This window comes from Vipera ursinii (assembly GCF_947247035.1).
Source record: "Vipera ursinii genome assembly, chromosome: 1".
Taxonomy (NCBI): Eukaryota; Metazoa; Chordata; class Lepidosauria; order Squamata; family Viperidae; genus Vipera; species Vipera ursinii.
In genome coordinates, this window is record NC_139512.1 from 111,296,927 (window position 1) to 111,321,415 (window position 24,489).

The window sequence follows — 24,489 nt, forward strand, 5'->3', positions numbered from 1 at the left end:
CATTTAGGTACACCAACCGGAGCTCAGGAGGCTGCACATCCTCACTCCCGGAACCTCGGGGAAGAAACAGAGGGTCGGAGCGCCTCACCGCTTGCAAATAGCGGAGACGGCCCCCCCGGTAACGATACGGCCCTCTGTTTATGCACCTGCTGCCATTCCCCAGCGTCGTGGGAATCGACAGTCCCACGACCCGCTCCAGAGCCCCGGAGACAACCACACCCTGCTCTCCCCCTGCGCGACCAGACCCAAACCTGGCCTGAGTCATGGTTGATTGACCACCCCCCATAGCCAAACAACCCCCACCCCGTCCCACCCTTCTCCCTAACCCAATAAAAAATTTTGATAAAAAATTAACCAGGGGCCTCCTATTAAATTTATGTTGAAGGCCCCTGCCCATGCCCAGCCATCTCTCTGGGTCCGAAAAATCGGGCCCTTCATCGAGATTGGAGTTTTTTATAAAGGCGGGTCGCACTCAGGAGAGGGGGGCACCCCTGAGGGCGAACAAGTCTGTGCAGGTGTATTGCCGCATATAGGTCCAACAAGTCCAGGATAGGCAGTCCCATAGTTGGTCATGTCCATAAGAGGATCGAAGGACGGGAATAAATATCTGGATCCACACCCAACTGCACTGCCACTCAGTTGGGTGCCCCCGGAAGCAGGCCACCCCCCGCACTCTCACGACGGGTTGCAACTCTGTTCCTGAGGGTGGTCCAAGATATACTCTGGGTAGGCATACCCCATAGAGCTCCCACCTCTATGGGGCTGCAGATGTAAAACCAAGCCACTCTCCCACCGTGGCTGGTACCCAGAACCGACCAAATCCAAAGGGGAGAGGGGGGGTAGGCAGAGAGTTGGTAGATGTATGTATTCAAGGCAGAAGGGTAGGCAGGCCAAGGTAGTAAAGGTGGTCTGGAAGCGCCATCACCGCTGCTGAAGCGGTCCAAAAGCGGTGCAAGGACCACCTGTCGCCATTGCTCCATTGAGGTGACCCGCGGTCGTCTTCTGCGCCGCTGAAACGGCCCGAAAACGCCGTCGCCGACACAAGCGGTCCGAGGTAGCATAAAAAACATCATCGCCGCTGGGATAACTCGCAGTCGCCCTCTCCGCCGCCGAAACGGCCCGAGGACGACAACGTCGCCAAAAGCGGCCCGAAGCAGCCTGGGGCAAGATGGAAACGCCACCGCCGGCGAAAGGGGCCAAAAGCCCAGAAAACGCCGCAGCCAACCACCGGCCTCCGCAAACGGCCCGAATAATCATGCTTTTCTCAGAGTATTAGAAATGCATATGTGTAAAAATTGCAGAGTGGGCGTGAGGAGAGGGGGGGGAAATGAAAATTGGCTTTGGGACCATGAACTGCTGGCAAGATGCCTCATATTTGGGTGTAGACAATACTTAATTGCATTGTCCATTACTAATTGCTCTAATGTTTGGGGGAAAACAGCATTGGAACTGATGAAAAGCTTGCACGTAGGTTTGTGTGGAATTGTATGTGAATGTTTGAGAGAATGCTATGTGCAAGAATGTTGTATTTGTTACTGTATAAATATATGGGGATGCTTGATAACTCCATCCTTCATTTTAAAAGGGATGTATGTTAAAGAACAGTAGGTTGATACTCTAATATAATTTAAGTCAAAAGTTAACTGGTCTATTTTTAACAAAATGTCCAAAAGGTTTTGGGATGAGGGGAGAGGGAAGGAATAATTTTTATAGAGAGAAAAGAAAAGAAAAGGAATTGAACTTTAAATATAAACAAATAATAATTGGTAGCCCTTATGGAAAAATAAACTACAGTATGGTAATATTATTGTGCTCAGAGGAAGAGTTTTGTGTTTGTTTAACTACAGTTCCCAATGCTCTCTGTTCACAAAATATTATTGTTAAAGTTTTAATTGTTTATAATAAACTGGATCTCTAGGTAAATAACCCAAATAAAGTAATCCCCTGTCCCATATTTAAGATACTAAACTACTAGGAAAAGAAATAATAGAAGGTAGGATAATAGTATAAAATAAAACCTTAACACAGAAACAAATAATTTTGGGTTGGTGGCAGTGCTATTTTAAAATCTATACATTTGTTCTCAGAATACATTTAGAAAAACATTAGGTCTTGAGTATGGGAATTTTAGTTATAATATAAAACTTGGAAAATTCTAGGGAATGGCCATTTGGCAGTATCAAAAATTGGATATGGGGGTCATACAAGGTCTTTGTTCCATTTTTAGAGATGTAGGTAGTCAAAAATCTCAGCGGAAAGATGCATAATTTTATTTCACGACTACACGTTTTTAAGAGTCACCATGTTTATCTTACAGTTTGGGTTCTTTGTGATGGATGATATTCTTATTTCCATTTAGAAGTAAGGGAAAAACTTTGGAAGCGTTACAGATTCATCCAGGTTACCTGTATTTCTAGAAAAATCTTCATTTTTCTATTAGTAATGTTCTTGGCTGAAGCACAACTGTTTCTGCTCAGAGGAGATCCTGGATCTTCTGAGGTTCAGTGAGATGTAGAAGTAAAGCTTTGGAATTAAAGGGTATCATCAGGGACATAAAAGAAAAAGACAAAGCTGAAAGATCCTTGGCAGCTTAGAACTTAAATTTGGCTGGGACTAGTATCTCAAAGTAACTTTTCTCCTTGATCCTGGTTTAATTCTTTGAATTTGTACTGTTCCTTTTAGCTCAGAGGTCTGACATATAATAAAGTCCTTTGTCCTCCAGGGCAAATCCTGATCCAGCTTTGACTTGAGAATAATCTCTTTTCCTGGCACTTATAAAATAAACTCCTTTCTTTTCCTTTTGCCCTTGATGCTTATAGTGTTTCTGTAAACTATAGGTATGAATCTGTGTAGGACTGTAGCTATTTCAGTGAAGTGAATTAATACTGTTTAAAGAGATATTTTTCTTCCTAGGTTCTCTGTTGTGCTCCCTCTAATATTGCAGTTGATAACTTGGTGGAAAGGATCTCTAATCATAAGGTACGGATCCTGCGTCTCGGTCGCCCAGCTCGTCTTCTAGAGTCCATACAGCACCATTCGCTGGATGCTGTCCTGTTGCGTGGAGATAATGCCCAGATTGTAGCAGATATCCGGAAGGACATTGATCAAGCATTTGTAAGTCTTGTATTACATTTTTACAGCAGCTTTTAAAAACAGTCTGTAGAATAAATTGTGGATCTGTAGTGTTCTTTTTGACATTGTATTCTTGGAATAAGTACAGTGCTATGCAGAAATGATTGAATATGTGTCTTATCTTGAAATTGAACCAAAACTCCTCCTCAGGTATATAAAGCAGTGTTGGGTAGAATGGCTATAACTAAAAATATCTGTAGCTTTGTAACTGACCCTGACATAGTGGGATATTCTGTAGACTATTCAGGATTCTTTAGGGATCTAGTCTTTTCTTTCCATTTTCTTTTTCCCAAGTTTTCTAGCATTGTTAAGAGCAAATTGAAATTCCTCACTCAGTTTTTCTCCGCCCTTCTTTCCTGAGTACTTTCAATTTTGCTTTGTTTCCCCCCCCACTTATTATTACCTGTGCATGGTAATGAGATTTAAGGTGCTGGTACTTACCTTTAAAGCCCTACATGGCTTAGGCCCGGGATACTTGCAGGACCATCTGCTACCGGGAACGAATTCCCATCGCCCAGTCAGTGGCGTAGCGTGGGGGGTGCAGGGGGGGCCGGCCGCACCGGGCGCAACATCTGGGGGGGCGCGCTCGTACTCGGGAGGGATGGAAGACGCGCCGAAGCGCCCTTCGCGCGGCTGGAGTCCCGCGGGGGGGATCCGGGGCTGAGGCGCACTCGGGGAAGCAGCAACTCACAACCAGCTACTCTTGGGGGACGGAGGCACAAAGCCGGCCAGACAGGGCTCGGAGCCATCCCAGACCACAGCTGCACTTCCACCTTTCCCAGGGCGGCCCCCGCAGACGGAGCGCAGTGCAGGGCACCAACATGCCCCACTGCCAGAGAAGCGCCCGCCAGTGCGGCCCCGACTCCCTCACCCCGCGGCAGGTGGCGGCGGCGTAGCGGGGCTTGCGAAAAGCGGGGCGGTCGGCGGCGGCTGCTCCCGGCGCCGGGCAAGGGCAAGCAGGGCAAGTTCGCTCCTGCTCAAAAGCCAGAGTTCAGTGGCTGGCGAGGCGCTCGCGCGGGGCTCTCCCAGGGCTGGCGGGCCGAACGGGGACCGGCCTCCCCCTCTCCGCGCTAGAGCGGCTCCCGCGGTGGCGGCCCGGCGCACGTGGCTGAGGGGGCGGCGGTGGCGGGAGGGGGGTCAGAGGAGCGAGCCGAGCTCTCCCGGGGCAGCAGGTGCGGGCTGGTGTGGCTCCAGGCTCAGCTGCAACTCCGGCCAAGGGCTGCCAAGCTCACGGGGCGTCGTGCCGGCCCCCTCCCTCGCTCCCCGCGCCTGGATGCGGCCCCGGCGGAAGCCCCGGCCAGCCGCGGTGCATGCCTGAGCGAGACGGGCAGCTGCGCTGGCGGGTCCCGCTCTCTTCCAGGCATCAGAGGTAAGAAAGGGACGGCGGCGCCCCTAGCCGCCCCCCCGCCGGCTCCGAAGTGGAGGCTCCGCTGCGCCGCCCGCCTCCTGGCACGGCCTCGGGTCCCGGCGCTTCTGCCGCACGTGAGGGAGGGGATGCCAGACCTTCCCCCTTTTCCCGGGGGAGGCGTGGGTGGGGGGTGCGGCGGACGCCCAGAATGCGGGGCTCCCTGCGGCAGACTCGAGTGCTAAAATCCACGGGTTAGGGGGCACAAATTACTTGCCTTGCCCCGGGTGCTGACAACCCACGCTACGCCACTGCGCCCACTATGCTCACACAGCGAAGGCCTCCTCAGGGTACCGTCGGCTAGACAATGTCGGCTGGCGAACCCCAGGGGGAGGGCCTTCTCTGTGGGAGCGCCAGTCCTATGGAATCAGCTCCCCCCTGAGCTTCGGATGGCCCAAGATCTCCGGTCCTTTCGCTGCGGCCTCAAAACACTCCTTTTCCACCTGGCTGACCTGGACTGACAGGCATTTTAATTATGTTTACAATTTTTAATTTATTTTTAATTTTTAATTTTAATTTATTGCACAGTTAGCCGCCCTGAGTCCTTCGGGAGATAGGGTGGGATATAAGTCAAATAAATAAATAAATAAATAAAAAATAAATAAATAAATAAATAAATAAATAAATAAATAAATAAATAAATAAGCAAGCAAGCAAGCAAGCAAGCAAGCAAGCAAGCAAGCAAGCAAGCCATACTTGGCCGATAAATCCAGAATGAAAGTACAGTCAGGATTGACAATGCAGGGGTCTCAAACGGCTCTCAGCACACCCATGTGACTTGAAATGTTTATTTAACTTAATTTTAATATATTGGGCTGGTGGGAAAGCCACTTTTCAAACTGTTCCCATTTCTGAGCAGAAAGAGGAGGAGATGGGCTGTTAGGGGAGAGCTCTCTACTGTCTAATAATTTTAACTTGCTAGTTACACTTTTTTTAAAGACAAGAAAGAATGAACAGATACTGTTTAATAAATGTTAAGGCTTGTGAAGGGAGCAGTTTCAAGGGCTTGGAAGGAGCAGGAAGGAACTGACATTAATCTAGATATTTTCTGAACTTTATGGAATTCCTAAGAACCAAGGAGGGAACAGCATAAGCTCTTCCTTACTGGAACTTGGTGTGATCTGTGGCAACACTGCCTTTTACGTTTGCTTCCACAATTAAGGCCAGGTCAAGGCTGAATCATTTAGCTGAGTTTAGAATAAATCATTTAGAACAGACATGTCAAACACAAGGCCTGGGGGGGGGAATCCGGCCCGCAAAGTGGTTTCATGCGGCCCGTGAAGCCATCCTGGAAACAGTGAGGGAACGGCCCCCACCACCTTGGCCCTGGCCCAGAGACCCTCCTTCTGCCAGAGACCCTCAGATCTGTCCCACTCCTGCCCAGGCCCCCATAGGCACCCTTGATGCGAACGATGTAGAGCTGGCCACGCCCACCCAGTAGGCCATATACACTCTAGCCACGCCCACCCAGTAGGCCACGCCCACCCTGGCCATACCCACCCGGCCCCCTGAGGGCAACCACAATGCTGATGTGGCCCTCAATGAAATTGAGTTTGACACCCCTGATTTAGAATAATTTAGAACAAATAAGAGGTCTGCTTCACGAAAGGCCCATTGACATGTATCGGTCTCCCCCATTTCTCTATTTCTTTGAGACTCTCCAAACATAGATTGCAATTTTACATTATATTGATAGCATTACAACTTGTAACTGATAGGAAAAAAGGCCAGAAAGTAAGAGGTCTCTCCATTTTCCTCTCTTTCCACCCCATTTGCCTTGTAAAATTGGTGCATCTTCTTTATTTAATTTTCTATTTCACATTTACTTTAAATATGGCACTGTTTGAAGTCTATCATAATTCAAATTATTGTCTGTTGTGCACGACCACCTTGCAGAAATTAGCAATAACTCCATTATAATCTCTGTGCTGGGAGGTTATCCACTGCCAGTTTACACACTACACACACACTCAGCAACCTCTGGAGACCAGAGTTTCCAAAATGCTAGAGGTTTTGTACACTCTAATGAAAAGGCAGGGCTGTAATCCATCACAGATGTACACGCTTGCATATGAAGTCCTGATGGTTTCTTCTGCCTGTTTGTGTAGCCACCTGGGATATGTGTATAATGGCATGAGGAGGAAAGTAGAGGCCAGTGTGTATTTCGGGAGTTTGCCTATTCAACGCACACTTTTGATTGACTGAGGTTTCTGATTACTCATTTTTGTGCATATTCAAGATAGAGATAGTCCTCAACTTATGGCTACAGTCAGGACCAGAATTTTATGTTGCTAAGCATTAATATTTAAGTGAGTTGCCCCTGATTTTACAATCTTTTTATGCCATACTTGTTAAGTGAATCGCTGTGGGTGTTGAGCAAATCATCTCGTTAAGCAAATTCAGCTTTTCCCATTGACTTTGCTTCTTGGAAGCCCCCTGGGAAGGTCATAAATGGCGATCCCACGGCCCCAGGACACTGCAGCTGTCACAAATACACGCTGGCTGCCAAGAGCCCAAATTTTGATCATATGATTAGGGGGACACTGCGACTGTCATAAGGTGACGGACAATCACTTTTTTCAGTACTGTCGTAACTTCAGATGGTTGTTAAATGTATAACCATAAGTTGAGGACTACCTGCAAAGCACACAGAAAAAAAAGAGGCATTTATGTGAGGGTTGAAAGGAGAAAATACTAAGTGGCTTGCTTATTTGCTATTTTTCAAATTCTGCTGTGCTCAGCACTATGACTGTTTTCAGTGGCACTTTTTAATACTGTTCAGCTTAAGATTTTCTATAAAGTTTAATGTTATTTTTATTGTTGGCTTTGTCCTTTTTCAGGGCTAGAAAATTGATTTTAATAAAAGATGAGGTTTGGGAAATTTTGAGAGTAATCTGTTCACCACGAATAGCTCAGCTGCAAACTTTTGTAGAGACATGCAATATATTATAGCTGTACTACATCCCTAGAGAACTTGTAAGGGTGAAGAATGAAAGGTATTTAAGTCAAGGATTGATTGGCTCTCCCTAAATGGAAGGTCAGCTGCATTTGCATCACACTCACCATTGCTAGGATCCTCGAAGTCGTTTTCAATAGTTTTCTTGATTGGGCCAAAATTAATTATTCAGAGGAGTACAAGGGATTTATAATTTATACACAGAGTATATAAAGAGGAGTACAGGGACAGTGACCTCCAGTCCTCCCTTAGTTCTCCTGGTAACGATGATGCCTCATAGTGTAGCAAGTTTCATTTGTGCTCTTTTGTAAGAAACAAGAAGATCACTTTAAACTAAAAAGAATTAGAGCAAATGACTAGCATTTTGGCAGCTTCTTTTTAAATAACTCCTTTGTATTCTAAAATCTATCTCTTTCACTTTTCACCTTGCCTCTGAGAACTGTATTTTTTTTCCCTCCAACCCTTTTTGATTTGCCTCATCCTTAAAATGTTCAGAAAAAGAACTGGTGCAAAGTATAGGATCACTGTGTAGGGGAAAAAATCTGTATTGGTTGCCAGTTATCTATTGGACATAATTTAAGATGATATGAAACTTTGAATCTCTCTATATTACCATGGTTTTGATTACTTGGGAGACGATACCAGTATGAACTTGCCCGCATGGCAAAAGAGCCTCTTTTGAAGGAGTTCCCACTGCCACGGACAACTCAGTTCTTCTTTTCAGGAATGGGCCTTTTGTGGGCTCCAGACTATAGAATGTTTATTCCATTGCAGTGCAGGAAGTCCTTGCTTAATGACCAATTGCTTAACGATAGGTCAAAATGACAAAGGCCTCAAAAAAGTAAAACATTTCCAGCTACCTCAAAATGCTACATCCCTGCCAAGGTGATATGACCCCTCCCTCATGTGATTGTCACTTGCGATCTTCCCTACCAGCTTCGCCAGAGAGTCGATGGGGAAGCCAGCAGGAAAGATTGAAAACTGCTGCTGACTAACAAAAGCACTCCCTCTCATCTCTGGAGATTGGATGAAAGAGCTCCTTGCTGATCTGTGCCAGCTTGAACCTTGGCAACTGAAATTCAATCACACACGGACCCCAAAATCTCTCTATCCCAAGAAGAATGGCCAACTTTGTGCCTGCTTGAAGTTGGGCAGCCAAAATCCAAGCAAGCATGGAGCCCCAAATCCCTTCACAGGCATTGTGAGAGTCTCCATTTGCTTCACCTGTAAAATCATTTAATGACCGCAACAAGAGTGCTGCGATCACTGTTATTGAGTGAAGGACCCAGGTGGGTTTCTCCCTTAGTGTCCGCTTTGCTCAATAACCAAGATTCCAGTCTCGATTGTGGTTGTTAAATGAATACTACCTGAATGTTTTTTATTTCAACAACTTTAAGATATGTGGACTTCAACTCACCAGCATGCTGCCTAGGAAAGGCTACACATTTTAAAGCCGCTCTGATTGAGAAGCATCGCTCTAATATTTGGCTCCCCTTCTTCCATTATTTAGGAAAATGGCAAATAAATCCCTCTTTCAGTTTTGACTTTTGACTGTTAATTGCTTTCAGCGATACTGATTTTCATTTTGATTTTTATTATGCAGAATTAATTATACAGTAGTGTTTTTTTATTATTGTAAGCTGCTTTGAATATTTATATAAGCAGAAAAACAGGTTTACATTTAAAAATATCAAGAATTTAATGAATGCTATTATCAACTGGTCATATGTTCATACTAAACTATAACTCCCATTGTCCCCAGCCAGTTGGGGGGGGGTCAGATTGGAGAAGATCCGCCCAAAAAGCATTTGTGGTGTTCTAATGGCACTTTATCAGAGAAATACTGCTGTTTTACAATCGCCTTGACTAGTAAATATGTGCTGTGCTGAGATCAATGTCTCTCTTCTGCAGATGAAAACCAGGAAGACCCAAGACAAAGGAGAGAGAAAACATTTTTTAAATGAAATCAAGATACTGAGAAAGGAACTGAAGGAACGAGAAGAAATGGCTATGTCTGAAACCTTGCAAAAAGCTCATGTTATTCTGGCAACGAACACAGGTTAAGAGAATTTTTCTAGATTTGCCTGTAAGGTTTAATCAAATGATTACCTATTACTGATAGAACTGTTCTGTTTTTAACTGTAATCTACTTAAACTGAAACTCCCCAACTGCAGAGGTATGTCTTTGAACTGTTTCTTACCCCAGTATCTATAAACATAAATAGTAAACAGTGCACTGTATTATTTATTTATTTGTATCCCTCTTTATTATTTTTTCCCTGTAGCTCAAACACCCAACACATCTTCCTCCTCCTATTTTTTTCCACAACAAGAACCCTGTGAGGTGGGTTGGGCTAAAAGAGAGAGAGAGAGAGAGAGAGAGAGAGAGAGGGAGGGAGGGAGAGAGAGAGAGAGGGAGAGGGAGAGAGAGAGAGAGAGAGAGAGAGAGAGAGAGAGAGAGAGAGAGAGAGAGAGAGAGAGAGAGAGAGAGAAAGAGAGAGAGAGAGAGAGAGAGAGGCGTAAAGTCACCCAGCTGGTTTTCAAGGCTAAGATGAGACACTCTTTCCTGCTTTCGACCTCGGCTCTTTTATGACTCATGGACTTCAATTCCCAGAATTCCTGAGCCAGCTTGGCTGGCTCAGGAATTCTGGGAGTTGAAGTCCATGAGTCATAAAAGAGCCGAGGTTGCCTACCCCTGACTTAGACCAAACTGGGTCTCCAGTCTTGCTGCCCAATTTTACCTTTTTTTCTTTTGATCATCAGGTTTTATTCTGCAACTGGATGATTTGGTAACTAATCAATACTGTGTGAATTTGAACAGCAGACAAATTCTGCTGCTCACGTTTTACAAAGCATGCCTTGCAGCTTTCTTGCTCCATTTAATGGAGGAAAGGTATTTATGCATTATTTATAGGCATAATTAAGCCCTTGAACCAGCAAAGGCGGGAATTTGTTTTTGTTTCCAAGTGCACACCCAGCCTCTTGGAGAGGACTCTCAACCAGACTGCAATTATTTATGTTTGGGGAACTGCTTCTGGTCCCATAAGGATAATTTTCAGGAAACTTTGCAGATAATTTTGTGTAAAGAATATACATTAAAATACCTAATGTACAAAGTTGATTTATGAACTAATATCAATTCCAATTTCTTACTGAAAATTATATTCCCCTTCTGCTCTGAAATTTCTCATATCAGAGAATTCTGGGCAAGCTCTGGATGTTATTTAAAAGAAACACTTTAGTCAACAATCTAATAGAAGGCATAAAATCATACTCCTTTGTTGATTTAATTTACTTCTCCTGGGAAGGTTCGAAGGCCTGAGAATGGTGTTACTCAGTCCTATTCTGTTCATCCTACTTTAAGCGATGTCCTTAAAAAAAGACCATGTTCATTTGCAGAGGGACAGGCTACTTCATACAAAGTGGTATTCACTTCTTCAGAGGCAGACACCATCTCTGCAATTATTTATTTATTTATTTTAATTCCATTTATATCCCGCCCTTCTCCGAAGACTCAGGGCGGCTTACAAGCTTAGCAGTAGCCTTCATTCTATGCATATGCCTGCTTATTAGGGCTTTCACCCACACCCCAAGCGGCATTATTACAAAGTCAGCTTAATTGCCCTCAACAATCTGGGTCCTCATTTAGTGTGGTAAAAGTCAACATGTATTGTCCACACCTTTACAGCCAGCCCAGGAAAGGGAATTATCTACAAGTGGCAGATCTCCAACCATGTCCACAGTTTGTGTGGATTTTAATTGCTGTGAATACTCAGTCAGATGACCTGCAAATAACCTTTTCTCCCAACCTCTGTTGAAACTTTAAGAGAACACCTGTCTGACCTTGATGAATATAAATCACGGGGACCTGATGGATTACATCCCAGAGTTGTGAAGGCAGATGTTATCTCAGAACCATTGCACCATATCTTTAAAAAATCTTGGAGCACTGGGGAACTAGCAGAGGATTGGAAAAGAGCTGATGTGGTTCATATCTTCAAAAAAGGAAAAAAGACCCAGGAAACTACAGACCAATCAGCCTGACATCAATACCTGGGAAGATACTGGGAAAAAATAATCAAAAACAGATCTGTAAATATTTAGAAACAAAGTTATAACTGGTAGCCAGCGTGGGTTTGTTAAAAACAGATCATGCCAAACCAATCTTATTTCATTCTTTGACAAAGTAATTAAATTAGTAGACCAGCGAAACTCTGTGGACATAGTATATTTAGACTTCAGCAAGGCATTTGACAAAGTAGACCACAACCTACTTCTTGGTAAGCTAGAAAAATGTGGGATAGACAGCATCATCACCAGATGGATTTGTAACTGGCTGACAAACTGTACTCAACGAGTAGTCCTCAATGGTACTACAACTACATGGAGGGAAGTAAATAGTGGGGTACCACGAGGTTCTGTCTTAGGCCCAGTACTCTTCAATATCTTCATAAATGACTTAGATGAAGGAATAGAAAGGGATCTCATCAAATTTGCAGCTGATACTAAGCTGGCAGGAATAGTCAGCACCCCAGAAGACAAGCTCAGAATCCAAAAAGATCTTGATAGACTTGAACACTGGGCCCTACCCAACAAAATGATATTAAATGTGGAGAAAAGCAAGGTTTTACAGCTGGGCAGGAAAAACCAAAGTTACAAGTACAAATTGGGCGAAACCTGGCTGAAAAACTAACTGTGAGAGGGACCTTAGAGTCCTAGTGGACGATCACTTAAAAATGAGTCAGTAGTGTGCAGCAGCAGCCAAAAAAGCTAATACAATCCTTGATTGTATAAACAGAGGCATAGAATCAAGATCACATGAAGTATTAGTACCGCTTTATAAAGCCTTCGTAAGGACACATCTGGAATACTGCATCCAGTTTTGGTCACCACATTATTAAAAACTATGTTGAGATTTTGGGGGAAAAATGCAAAGAAGAGCAACTAAGATGACTAAAGGTTGCAGGATTTGGGAATGGCCAGTCTAGAAAAAAGAAGGACTAGGGAGGACAGGATAGCAGTATTCTAGTATTTGAGAGGCTGCCACAAGTAGGAGAGGGTCAATTTATTTTCCAAAGCACCAGAAGGCAAGACAAGAAATAACACATGGAAACTAATCAAGGAGAGAAGCAACTTGGAATTAAGGAGAAACTTCCTAACTGTGAGGATAATTAACCAGTGGAACAGCTTGCCTTCAGACGTGGGTACTTCATCACTTGAGGTTTTTAAGAAGAGACTGGACAGCCACTTGTCTGAAATGATATAGGGACTCCTGCTTGAGCAGGTGGCTGGACTAGAAGACCTCCAAGGTCCCTTCCAGCTCTATTTTGATTCTAATCTAGATTGTTTTGAGGTGCTTGGTCTAATAATAATAATAATAATAATAATAATAATAATAATAATAATAATAATAATAATAATAATAATAATAATAATTTTATTTGTGTACCTCCCTTCTCCCGAAGGACTCAGGGCGGTGAACAGGGCAAACATATAAAAATACAAGGATACAAATATTAAAAAAGATTAAACAAGGTGCCCAGAACTAACAACAATAAGTTAAAATGCACTAAAACAATATTAAAATCCAAACCCATCACCCATCAGGCCAGGCCGGCTTGTTCGAACAAGTAGGTCTTCAGATTGCGTCGGAAGGAGCGAAGGTCAGGCGCCATCCGGTCAGGCGCCATAACTAGATCCACCACCCAGGTTTTTAAATAATAACATGTTTTCCAAAAATGTGGGGCTATTACGACAAGCAAAGGAATCCTTTTCTGCTTTAACTTTTTTCATAGAAACCTGCAGTGGTGGGATTCAAATATGTGAACAATCGGTTCTCTGTTTGGATGCTGCTTCCGGAAGTCCATTTTGGGCCTGGGCAACAAAAAAGTAGCTACCGGTTCTGCTGAACTGGTGCAAACTGGCTGAATCCCACCACTGGAAACCTGGTTTGCACTGGTTGTCAAAAGCAAAATATGAAACAATGTGGTTTTAGAGACAAAATGCAAAATTGTTTTATTTGTTAAAAGGCAATTGGGAATAGTTGACTCAGCACTTTTCCATTTGCTTATGTATGGATGCTTGTATATTTTGTGTGTGTGTGTGTGTGTTTGTACATTTACGCATGGATGTGTATACATATATCTACAATCAGCTTTTTGTCACCACGATGTAAAAAAGATGTCAAGACTCTAGAAAGGGTACAGAGAAGAGCAACAAAGATGATTGGGGGGCTGGAGGCTAAAACATATAGGGAACGGTTGCTGGAATTGGGTATGTGTAGTTTAACGAAGAGAAGGGTGAGGGGTGACATGATAGCAGTGTTCCAATATCTCAGGGGCTGCCACAAAGAAGAGGGAGTCAAACTATTCTCCAGAGCACCTGAAAGCAGGACAAGAAGCAACGGATGGAAACTAGTCAAGGAGAGAAGCAACCTAGAACTAAGGAGAAACTTCCTGACAGTTAGAACAATTAACCAGTGGAACACCCTGCCTCCAGAAGCGGTGAATGCTCCAACACTGGAAGTTTTTAAGAAGAGACTGGACAGTCATTTGCCTGAAATGGTATAGGGTTTCCTGCCTGATCAGGGGGTTGGACTAGATGACCTCCAAGGTCCCTTCCAACTTCTTCTTCTTCTTCTTCTTCTTCTTCTTCTTCTTCTTATTATTATTATTATTATTATTATTATTATTATTATTATTATTATTATTATTATTCCCTTTATAAGCATAAACTGCATATGTGTTCAGGCTACATATAGTTACATATTTTCTGCAAATGAATTGGTTTGAAATCAGTGGCATAGACATCGGTCAAGTATGAAGATTTACATTGTTGAATCATCAATTTCTCTGCAGTAGATTCTTTCTCCACCTACCCATCCACCGCTTTTTTTTAGAAGCATGTTCCCCTTGGAGCAATTACCCAGTTTTTATAACTGAAGGTAGAAATTCATTGTTGCCTTCTCTCTTCTGCAAGGTTATTTGGTGCAACCCAATCTTGTCACTTTATTGCTATGCTCAGCAGGCAAACTTAATTGCTTTTACCCAAGGAACAGCACTGGCTTTTAATTAACTGAGCTCAATACAATAGGATTTTCCCAGAATGGTTAAACTGGAATAAACCAGGACTTGCGTAATTTACATGCAACCCAAAACACAGATCAAATAGTGTGTGATCAGTAATCATAAGCCCAGCTAACCTGTATAACTATTCTTTAAATATTTTTCTTATGTTTTAAACTGTTGTGTGTGTGCAACCTCAGAAGGCTATAAAGAGAATGTTATGACATCTCCAGGACTACTTGTCCTTCGTCCCAAAACACAGACACATAGACACAAATGCAGACTTGCAACTTTTACTGTTTACTTTCTGAACTAAAAGCTCACTCATTCACACATCCTTCCTTCCAGCTTAGCTAGCCAGGCTAAGAGAAGAAACAAGATGGGACACCTCTGTAACCAAGGCTTGATCAGTCCCAGACCTACCTTGACACTGTTATCTCACTCCTGCTATTTTTCCACTAGATTGCCACTGCCCCATTCATTTGGGAATAATCTACTATTTTGAGAACTATAATTTTTATTTTATTCAAAGTCTTCATTTTTGTAATTTTCTATGTGTTACATAAATTGATATGACATTCTCCCAATCCTGTTCTGGATCATCCAAATGCTCTCTAGCAAACTTCAGACGGGCCCGGATATGTACTGGCTTAAGCAGGGGGACACGTCTGGCACTGCAGGATTTGAGTCCCTGGCGGCGTAGTGTGTTACTGAAGGTAGCCTTTGTTACTTTGGTCCCAGCTCTCTGCAGGTCATTCACTAGGTCCCCCCGTGTGGTTCTGGGATTTTTGCTCACCGTTCTTGTGATCATTTTGACTCCATGGGGTGAGATCCTGCGTGGAGCCCCAGAACGAGGGAGATTATCAGTGGTCTTGTATGTCTTCCATTTTCTAATAATTGCTCCCACGGTTGATTTCTTCACACCAAGCTGCTTGCCTATTGCAAATTCAGTCTTCCCAGCATGGTGCAGGTCTACAATTTTGTTTCTGGTGTCCTTCGACAGCTCTTTGGTCTTGGCCATAGTAGAGTTTGGAGTGTGACTGTTTGAGGTTGTGGACTGGTGTCTTTTATACTGATAACAAGTTCAACCAGGTGCCATTCATACAGGTAACGAGTGGAGGACAGAGGAGCCTCTTAAAGAAGAAGTTACAGGTCTGAGAGAGCCAGAAATCTTGCTTGTTTGTAGGTGACCAAATACTTATTTTACCGAGGAATGTACGAATTAATTCATTAGAAATCCTACAATGTGATTTCCTGGATTCTTTCCCCCCATTTTGTCTCTCATAGTTGAGGTATACCTATGATGAAAATTACAGGCCTCCCTCATCTTTTTAAGTGGGAGAACTTGCACAATTGGTGGCTGACTAAATGCTTTTTTGTCCCACTGTATATTCCGTGTGTGTGTATGTATATATGTGTATATATGTGTGATATATAGCTGTCACCGGTGTGACTACTGCCTGTCGATGGCCTTCAGGATAGGCTGAAACAGGAAATAAAGATTTGTCCCATGTTTGGGGCCTAGCAAGGTAATGTTTACAAATGTTTCATTACCTGTCTAGATAAAATTACCTAGTCAGGTAATGAAATATCTGCAAGCAAGCAACCACACTCGGAAAGTACCAAGGGATCAGAAGACACAATCTTTTAAGACAACTAGTCCTTTTCCATTTTTGCAGTGCTGAAAGGCTCAGTGTAGTTCTTAATCTTGTTTTTACTTAGGTGCTTCTTCTGATGGTCCGTTGAAGCTTCTTCCTGAGAACCACTTCGATCTTGTGGTAATTGATGAATGTTCTCAAGCTCTTGAAGCAAGCTGTTGGATCCCACTGCTGAAAGTTAGGAAGTGTATCCTGGCTGGTGATCACAAACAGCTGCCTCCCACAATCATCTCTCACAAGTAAGAAAATGTCGTCGATTACCAATTAATTATTTTAAAGGTGCTGGGAAAAAGCCTATCTGGAAAACGGCATGTCAATTAGAATACCCATCTTTGTATTTAATTGCACAGCAGGTAGAGATAACCTTCCTTGTTTTTTAATGAATTTTGGCTATGTATGTCAGCTGCTTATTATAAAGTAGAAAACTTAAAGCAACTAACTTAAAATAATAGAGAAGCAATTATTCTTTGAGCTATAAATTATTAACAGAACTCACTCCTGAACTGAAGAATACACCTTGTGAAAGAATAAGAAATAAGACTTGAATATATTTGTAGATTAGAAGAAAGCAAATATTTGCCATGGTTAATCTTATATTACAGTCCAATCATTTGAGATATCCACACTTCAGAAGTCTTCTGCTGAGGGGATGGTTGAACTGAATTTATTTTTCTTTGTGCACAGTTTGGGAATTTCTCTTAAACAAGAACAGTGATGAAAAATGAAAAGAAATGATGGAATTATTATTTTTTTTGCTACACCCGCACACTTAAGTGGGCCCAGTATAATCTCCATAACTGTTTTGTAGCTGTATGTCTTACATAAAAGCATGTAGGCTTCCAGAAATTGAGGAACTATAACTCTGAACATTCCTTCTCATTCAATACTGTAAGCTAGATAGCACTGCAGCAAACACTTTTGAAATGCTACAGATCTCCTAGCCTTGACCTATTTAAAGGAGCCCATTATTCATTTGTCTGTTATAGCAAAGTAGTTGCTACCTTGCTCACTCGCGATAGATTTTTCAACTGGCTTTTTCCATTCTTAAACTATATACTGTGTTTCAATGAATTACTTCCACTTTCAATGAAACTATAGCTTTCAATTATATCCCAAGCCAGTTAATTACATTTTACTGGATATGGATTAATCCTGGTTGTTGAAGGATCTGCGTGCGTTATGTATTATTGGTTAACAAGTAACAAAGATTTCTGCCAAAAGTGAAACAATTTATTAAAGAGAACCACCCCACAGAGTTCATTTGTTATCAAACAATATATGTTAACCAAGTCTATATTTGACTTTAAAATATATTGTAACAGTCAAATTGAAATGATTGATTTAATTATAGAACTGCTCTAGAAGAAAGGGCCGAGCCCGTGAAGCAATGAGGAGGATAAATTTGACAGTACAAGAGAACTTGTCTCAAGTGCTAGAAATAAAAAAAGCATCACTCATAGAAGGAATAAAGGGAAATTATCACAATGGAACAAACTCCTATGGAAAGAGCTTTGCAATTCTAGACAATGAACTTCTGTTAGCTGCAGAATTTTTCTTGTATAATAAATCAGGTAGGGAATCATGTAACCATTTGCATGGTTCAGTCCAAAAAAAAAACTACTTTGGGAGAGAATGTCTGGGCTGGACAATCAATTGCTGGAAAGGGTAGTTGCAGTAGTTAAAAATTCATAATGATGTACTCAGAAGAATTCATTCTGTTCTTTATCACAGAACATACGATCTAGATGCAACTGTTGCTGAAATACAACCTGCCTAAAACCTGCTTACATTAACTCCCACTGATAACAGTAGGTGAAAAGAAATCAGTATGGAAATGGTAATAGAAATCTACCCTTTCATAAGTTTTTATTGAGAGCTACTTGCAACCCGTGGTGTTGCAATATCTTGACCAAGATTCCAAATGAAGTTCATGCTAGATCTTCAAACTTCCACGTTCTGTGAAACATTTGTTAAAACTTTTCCTACCAACATAGACTTATTGAGATCCTATTCATATTTTAATTGTCAATGTTTTATATTTTGCAAATTTTCCCATGGGAGTGTGTGTATGCGCATGTGTAGGTTGCTTGAATTTTTCTGTTTGCTGTGCTAGGATAAATTGCATGCAGTTTATTAAACTGCACCCTGGAAGATGTTAAATCAGAAGCAGGAATGTAATTCTCTACTTTCCCGGCAGAAAATTAGCATGCAAGAAACTATAAATCGTGCATTGTTTGTATATGCTGCTCTTGCTATGAAACTCTTCAGTTATTATTGTTTATGCACATATGTTTTATGGATCTCTCATATATTTTAAGCATGAGAGACATCCATAAAACATATGTGTATAAGCTTGCCAGGAATACGTTTAGTTCAGAAAACCTACACATAATTGGTAATGTAAAGCATTCTTTGTGCTGCTGGCAGATAAAATAGCAAATAGAAGTTTCAACTGAAAATTGCATTGATTCCTTGAAGACCAGCCACTCCAAAACATCTCTCTAGTACCAATTTATTCTCTGACAGATTATATATTGTTGCTTTATAGATAAGATAATCCCAGAGCCAATAAACTTATACTAAAAGCACAGATCGGTAAAATAGTTTCTGCCAGGACAGCACCTTAAGTCCTTTTTTAAGCTTCTCCATAATACTTTTACCTTTATGCCACTATAGATACAATTTTGGACTAATAATAGATGTAATATTGACCAAGATAGCCTTTTCAAATGTAAAGAAATGTTTAGAGAGATGAATAGTAGTAGTGATAAGGCAGTTTAACTTATTATAACCACAAAATCATGTTTAAGAAGACAGATTGTGAACTGCAAGAAAATAATTATATATGGAGCGAAAGCCAACTTGTCAGTTGTGGAAATGGTGGGTTCTTGCTATACAAATTATTACTATCATTGCAGCCCAACTCTGAGGCTTTTATAGGAGGACAATAATAATGCAGCATCAACTGATGATTTTCTTCTTTCCTCAGCACTCCCAGAATTGCCTGGGTTATCTCCAGATGATTGCTTCCTTGTCCTGTTTCTCATCTTTTTGGCAATGCTTAATTTGTTCTATGAAGATGTATTCAAAGGAGGATATACCAGCACAAGATATAACAACATAGTTTATAGGGAGTAGGCTGATCAAGGTAGCAAGAAATGTTCAACTAAGAGAACACAAAGTTGGGAGGGGCCATTTAGGCATTTATATTTAACTCCTTGCTCAGTACAAAAATCAAAATTCTTGCCTCTGTCAACAGTGGTCTGATTCCTTTAACCAAACATTTAAATTATCCAAGATCTTTCTCCTTAATTAAATGTTAGTGAGAACAGTTTAAAGAGGAAAATGCTGAGGTTTGAGACTAATGTGCAGCATCTGGTATTTCAGCTATGTGTAGAAATCTGGAGACCAGGCGTTCTAGTCCCATCTTAGGCACAACTGGGTGATGCTTGGCCAGTCACTTCTTTCAGCCCTAGGAAGCAAGCAATGGCAAACCACTTCTGAAAATTGTTGGCAACTTCAGGGATTTGTCCTGGGAGTCCCTAAGAATCAGGACTGATTCAAAGGAACCAAAAAAGAGAAATATCTTTAGCTCTTTGGTATAGCAAGGAATGATAGGCCCTTAATTGAATGAGATCTGTTATTTTAGGATCAATATAAGGCATCAACATTTCTTTGAAATAGGCACTGCTGGGTATTTTGCTGCTGCTGCTGCTGCAGCATCCTTATCCAATCTACTCCAGTAACGTTTAGATCCTGATAGCTTTCTGTGAAATCTTGACTTATTTGCTCTGATTGTGATTTTTCTGGTAGCAGCTGGTTGTGATGACAAGCATATTGTTGAATTAAGAGAACCTTTGATCATATCTAACAGGGTTAAAATCCTTTTTTCTTTCTCTTCCAATTAGAGAATTTTTAATTCCAATTAGGATTAGTATCACACAGAAATTGTTAACAGCAGGTTTTAACTTTGCTTCCAGAGCAACTATCACATGTTTGCAAAAGGAGATACTTATAAATGAAATTGCTCCCAAGATTACTAAACATAGCTGTAACATATTGGTAGAATATATTGGATTTTGCTTTACCTGTAATGCTTATCCATATGTCTTTCTTATCTCTGCCTTTTTTTGCCCCTTATAAACTGAGTGTTCTGATAGAACCGAGTTCAGAGTCTTAAGGAGACCACTCCCCTTTCTTAAACTTCAGCATTTACATAGGGGGCACAGACAGTGACGGGATTCAGATATGTGAACAACTGGTTCTCTGTGTGGATGCCACTTCCAGAAGTCCATTCTGGGCCTGGGCAACAAAAAATTAGCCACCGGTTCTGCTGAAGTGGTGCGAACCGGCTGAATCCCACCACTGGGCACAGAATTTAAACAGAGATTCCCAGAAAATTTCTTCTGGGATGAAAAAAAAAATATATAAGTCCACTTCTGTAGCAAGCACTGCTTCTTCTCAAATCACAAAAAGCAATTGCTGCATAGAAAAAAGTGCATATTAGTTTCTGCTCCTGGTGCAACTTTACTGGTCTCCCTGCAGAGGCATGATAAAAGGACAACAGTTTGAAAATTGGCATCCTTTCAAGCCTCTTTAACAAGGATCTAATCTATTTCAAATGTCTGCACTGGTTTTCTTAAGCATGACGTTTTCATCTAAGTTGCTAGGTGCAAATTTCCTTTGTCCTGTAACACCTCTACATGAAGAAGAATGTGTCATTGCATGCCTAATTTAGAAGTAAGACTCAACTTTGCTCAGTTTAGACACCTTTAACATGCCAACTACTTTTCCATAATGTCATCCTAGCACACTGAATCTTAATGCCATATGCAACTCCATGGTTATTATTCTAGAAAGAATATTGCTACAAAATCCTAGTTCAATCTTCAACTGCAGATCATGAGACCTATGAGTTCCAGTACAGTTTTAAAATAGAACTAGGCTTCTCTTGGAACTAGGGAAAAATCTACTTTTGCTTTGTCTTTACGTTACGGTATAAATTGCTGAGTTAGAGAATTATTCCCAATATCTAATTTTGTGGTTGCTAGGAGTTAAAAATGACTTTGATGGCACTTAATCACTGTTTGTGATTTCTCTCAAATTTGTCTAACAATCTACCTGTTGAAGTCTTGTGAAAAACTGACATTGTACTGGGTTTTAAGAAAAAAATAGAGTATTGGATGTCCCATACGTTTTATACTATGGATTAAAATTTTATTTATAAATATTTGAATGGGCAAACATTTGCCTATTTATTACACTTAGCTTGATTGCTCAGAAGAACATTCTATGGTAAAGTAGACTGGTCTTGTTGGTCCAGACTGGTCGTATATCTTTAATTCATAGTTCAAATGCACAAAGTGCATACTCGTAACCCCATCATTAAGAATACTTCCCTGGAAAAAAGGTGAGGTGTTGTAGTTTTTGTGAAATTATCCTGGCCTGTACTGATTCATAACCATGCTTAATAAGAAAAGAAGTCTAGTTGTGGGGGGGGAAAAAACAGTAACTTCAACCAGTACGCTATGATACAGGCCCATGCACCCATTTTGACTTTCAAGTTCAAAATGAGTGAGTTCATGCTCACTCTTTCAAATTCAAAAAGGGTTGCAATTATCAAATGTACTCCTACACCTGTCCAATACTGAGTTTGCAATAGGTGTTGGCCACTCTGTTAGCAGAACAGTTGTTAGGTATATGCAAACTTAGAGTGGATGTTTCTGTGTAAAGGGATGGATAACAAAGCAGGAATGTGTCTATGTATATCTACACACAAGAAATCGTGGAGTTTCTATTACACTCTTGAATTTCATATAGATCTTCAAATGCCTAGATGAAAAATGACACTCTTTTACTAAGTGAACCTCAAAGGAATATTTTAATTACATGATAATCCCTTCAGGTAAATCAAAGTGTTATATACGGTACTCTTCCCAAGCTATCCAGTCAGCTTCATGATTGAGCCAATGTTTCAACACAATTTTTCAAATCCAACATGGCATTCAGGAGCCTGTTGAGTCCAAATTTACCTCTGATGTTGATCTTGAGTTGACCCACACCTGTATCAGTTTGATTACAGATGTAAATGCAGAAAGTATATTGAATGCAGTTGAAAATGTATAATTATCTACAGTGTCATTTTTCATCTAGGCATTTGGAGATCTATATGAAAATAAAGCTATAGGCATAATAAATTATAAAAAACAAATTGCCCAAAAGGCAATATGCTTCACATTTTTCTGTATTGTTCTTGTTACCTTGTTAAAAGTACAAATAAGAGAATAACATTAATTTGGACCTTTATAAATATATAGATAGAATACATTAGCTAGATTTTGATGATAATACAGCAGTGGGAGATAAAAGATATTTAAGAAGTATGTATGTTGGTAAATTAAGTTTGTTTTTTAAACGAAGATGATTTATCAAAGGAGAAAATTTATTTGATGTACAAGAAAAGAGCCCAGCTTCTAAGAAGGAAAATTCATTATCTATAATCTCATTTAAAGTTATGGCAACAAAAATAAAAGTAGTTATTGAAAGCTTGGTGGAATAACCTCAGTAATAGAAATGAAAATATTAGACACAGTTAAATTTTGTAACAAATTTGTGAACGTAAGATAAACGAAGTCATTGGTAAAAAGAATGTTACCTTTTGTTCAGTTACTAAATGATGGTATATGATAAAGATTAAAAAAGCAAGATAGCAGAAGAAAAATTGGAATACAAATTAAAAATAGAACAAAAGTATAGCAATGAGATTAAAGTCTTGTACATAGATTTTTGCTCAGTACGCTCTTTATTGAGCCACTATGGTATAGTGGTTAAAGCATCAGGCTAGAAACTAGGAGACTGTGAGTTCTAGTCCCACCTTCACAAACGAAGCCAGCTGGATTACCTTGGGCCATTTTCCCTTTTAGCTCTAGGAAGGAGGCAATGATAAACCACTTCCAAAATCTTCGTCAAGAAAACTGCAGGAACTTGTGCAAGGAGTTGCCAGGAGTCAATGCTGGCTCAAATTATCATATTTTGGGTGCATTATAGAAAGACCTAGTTATCTTGAAAAGTCCGTAGTTCTGGGAAAGATAGAAGGAAAGAGAAAAAGAAGATGACCAGCAGCAAGGTGGAAGGCTTAAGATACACCAACAATTAAGTACCCTGTTGGAAGACCTGAACGACTAATTTGGAGACAGATTGTCCTGGGAAAAAATCCATGTGGTTGCCAAGAGTCTATCCCAACAGCATTTGACAGCATTTATTCAGTTCACAGAGAAATCTCAAGGAGTGTCTTATATTATAGTAACAATTAAGTTATTTATTGCCGTAAAGCTCAAATGCAAGTTCCAATATGATGCTCAGATGTAATCTTTAAAAATATCTAATTGATACCATCCCTATAATCCAGGGGTGTCAAACTCAATTTCATTGAGGGCCACATCAGCATTGTGGTTACCCTTGGGGGGGGGCGAGATGGGTGTGGCCAGGGTGGGCGTGGCCTACTGGGTGGGTGTGGCTGGAGTGCGTATGGCCTACTGGGTGGGCATGGCCAGCTCATCATCATTTGTGTCAAGGGTGCCTATGGGGGCCTGGGCAGGAGTGGGATAGATCTGAGGGCCTCTGGCAGAAGGAGATGGGACCAGGGAAGTGCCAAGGCATGGTCCACCGGAGGAGTCTCACTGTTCCTCTCAGGCCGTTGGGGGGGCTGGACAGTGGTGTGTAGGTCAAATGCCTAGCCCAGCCCTCAAGCACCCATGGCATAAGCCCAGCCCCACTTCCCCAAGGGGGTGCCCACCTGCATTTACCTCTTCCTCAAGGCTGCTGCTGCTGTGCTTGCTCTCCTTAGCCAGGTTGCTCATGATGAGTACGAGGGCAAAATCAAGAGGGAGGCCCATTCCCTCTCCATGTGAGGAGACCTGGCTTTCTATCCAAAGCTTCGTTAGCAATAGGGAGACCCCCCAGCATAGGCCAGGAGGAGGGGGCAAGGGAATGGTGAAAGGGCAGCTGGGCAGGACTAAGGTAGGACTTCCCTCAGACCTTCCCTCTCCTTCCTTCCTTTGAAAGAACAGAGTGGTGGGAAAATATTTGACATGGGGGAGGGAGAAAAACAGGCAAGAAACACAGCTGGGGAAGTGTCATCTGTGAGGAATGAAGAAATGCACCATTGCCTGGAAATGGCCAGCACATGGCCCTTGCCTACTTCATATATCCGGCTTGGTGGGCTCTATGGGAGGGGATGCCATGAGCAGCGTGAGAGTCGATGTTACCTGCGCA

At 41.6% G+C, this 24,489-nt stretch overlaps 1 protein-coding gene across 1 annotated transcript in view; it reads left to right on the forward strand.

Moving 5' to 3' along the window:
• Window positions 1-24,489, forward strand: part of IGHMBP2 (immunoglobulin mu DNA binding protein 2) — an 84,744-nt gene that overhangs the window by 23,756 nt on the left and 36,499 nt on the right. Inside the window, exons 6-8 of the mRNA XM_083348961.1 lie at window positions 2,914-3,114; window positions 9,405-9,552; window positions 16,280-16,454. Of these exons, the coding sequence (XP_083205087.1) occupies window positions 2,914-3,114; window positions 9,405-9,552; window positions 16,280-16,454 (524 nt within the window). The remainder of the gene's footprint in view (window positions 1-2,913; window positions 3,115-9,404; window positions 9,553-16,279; window positions 16,455-24,489) is intronic.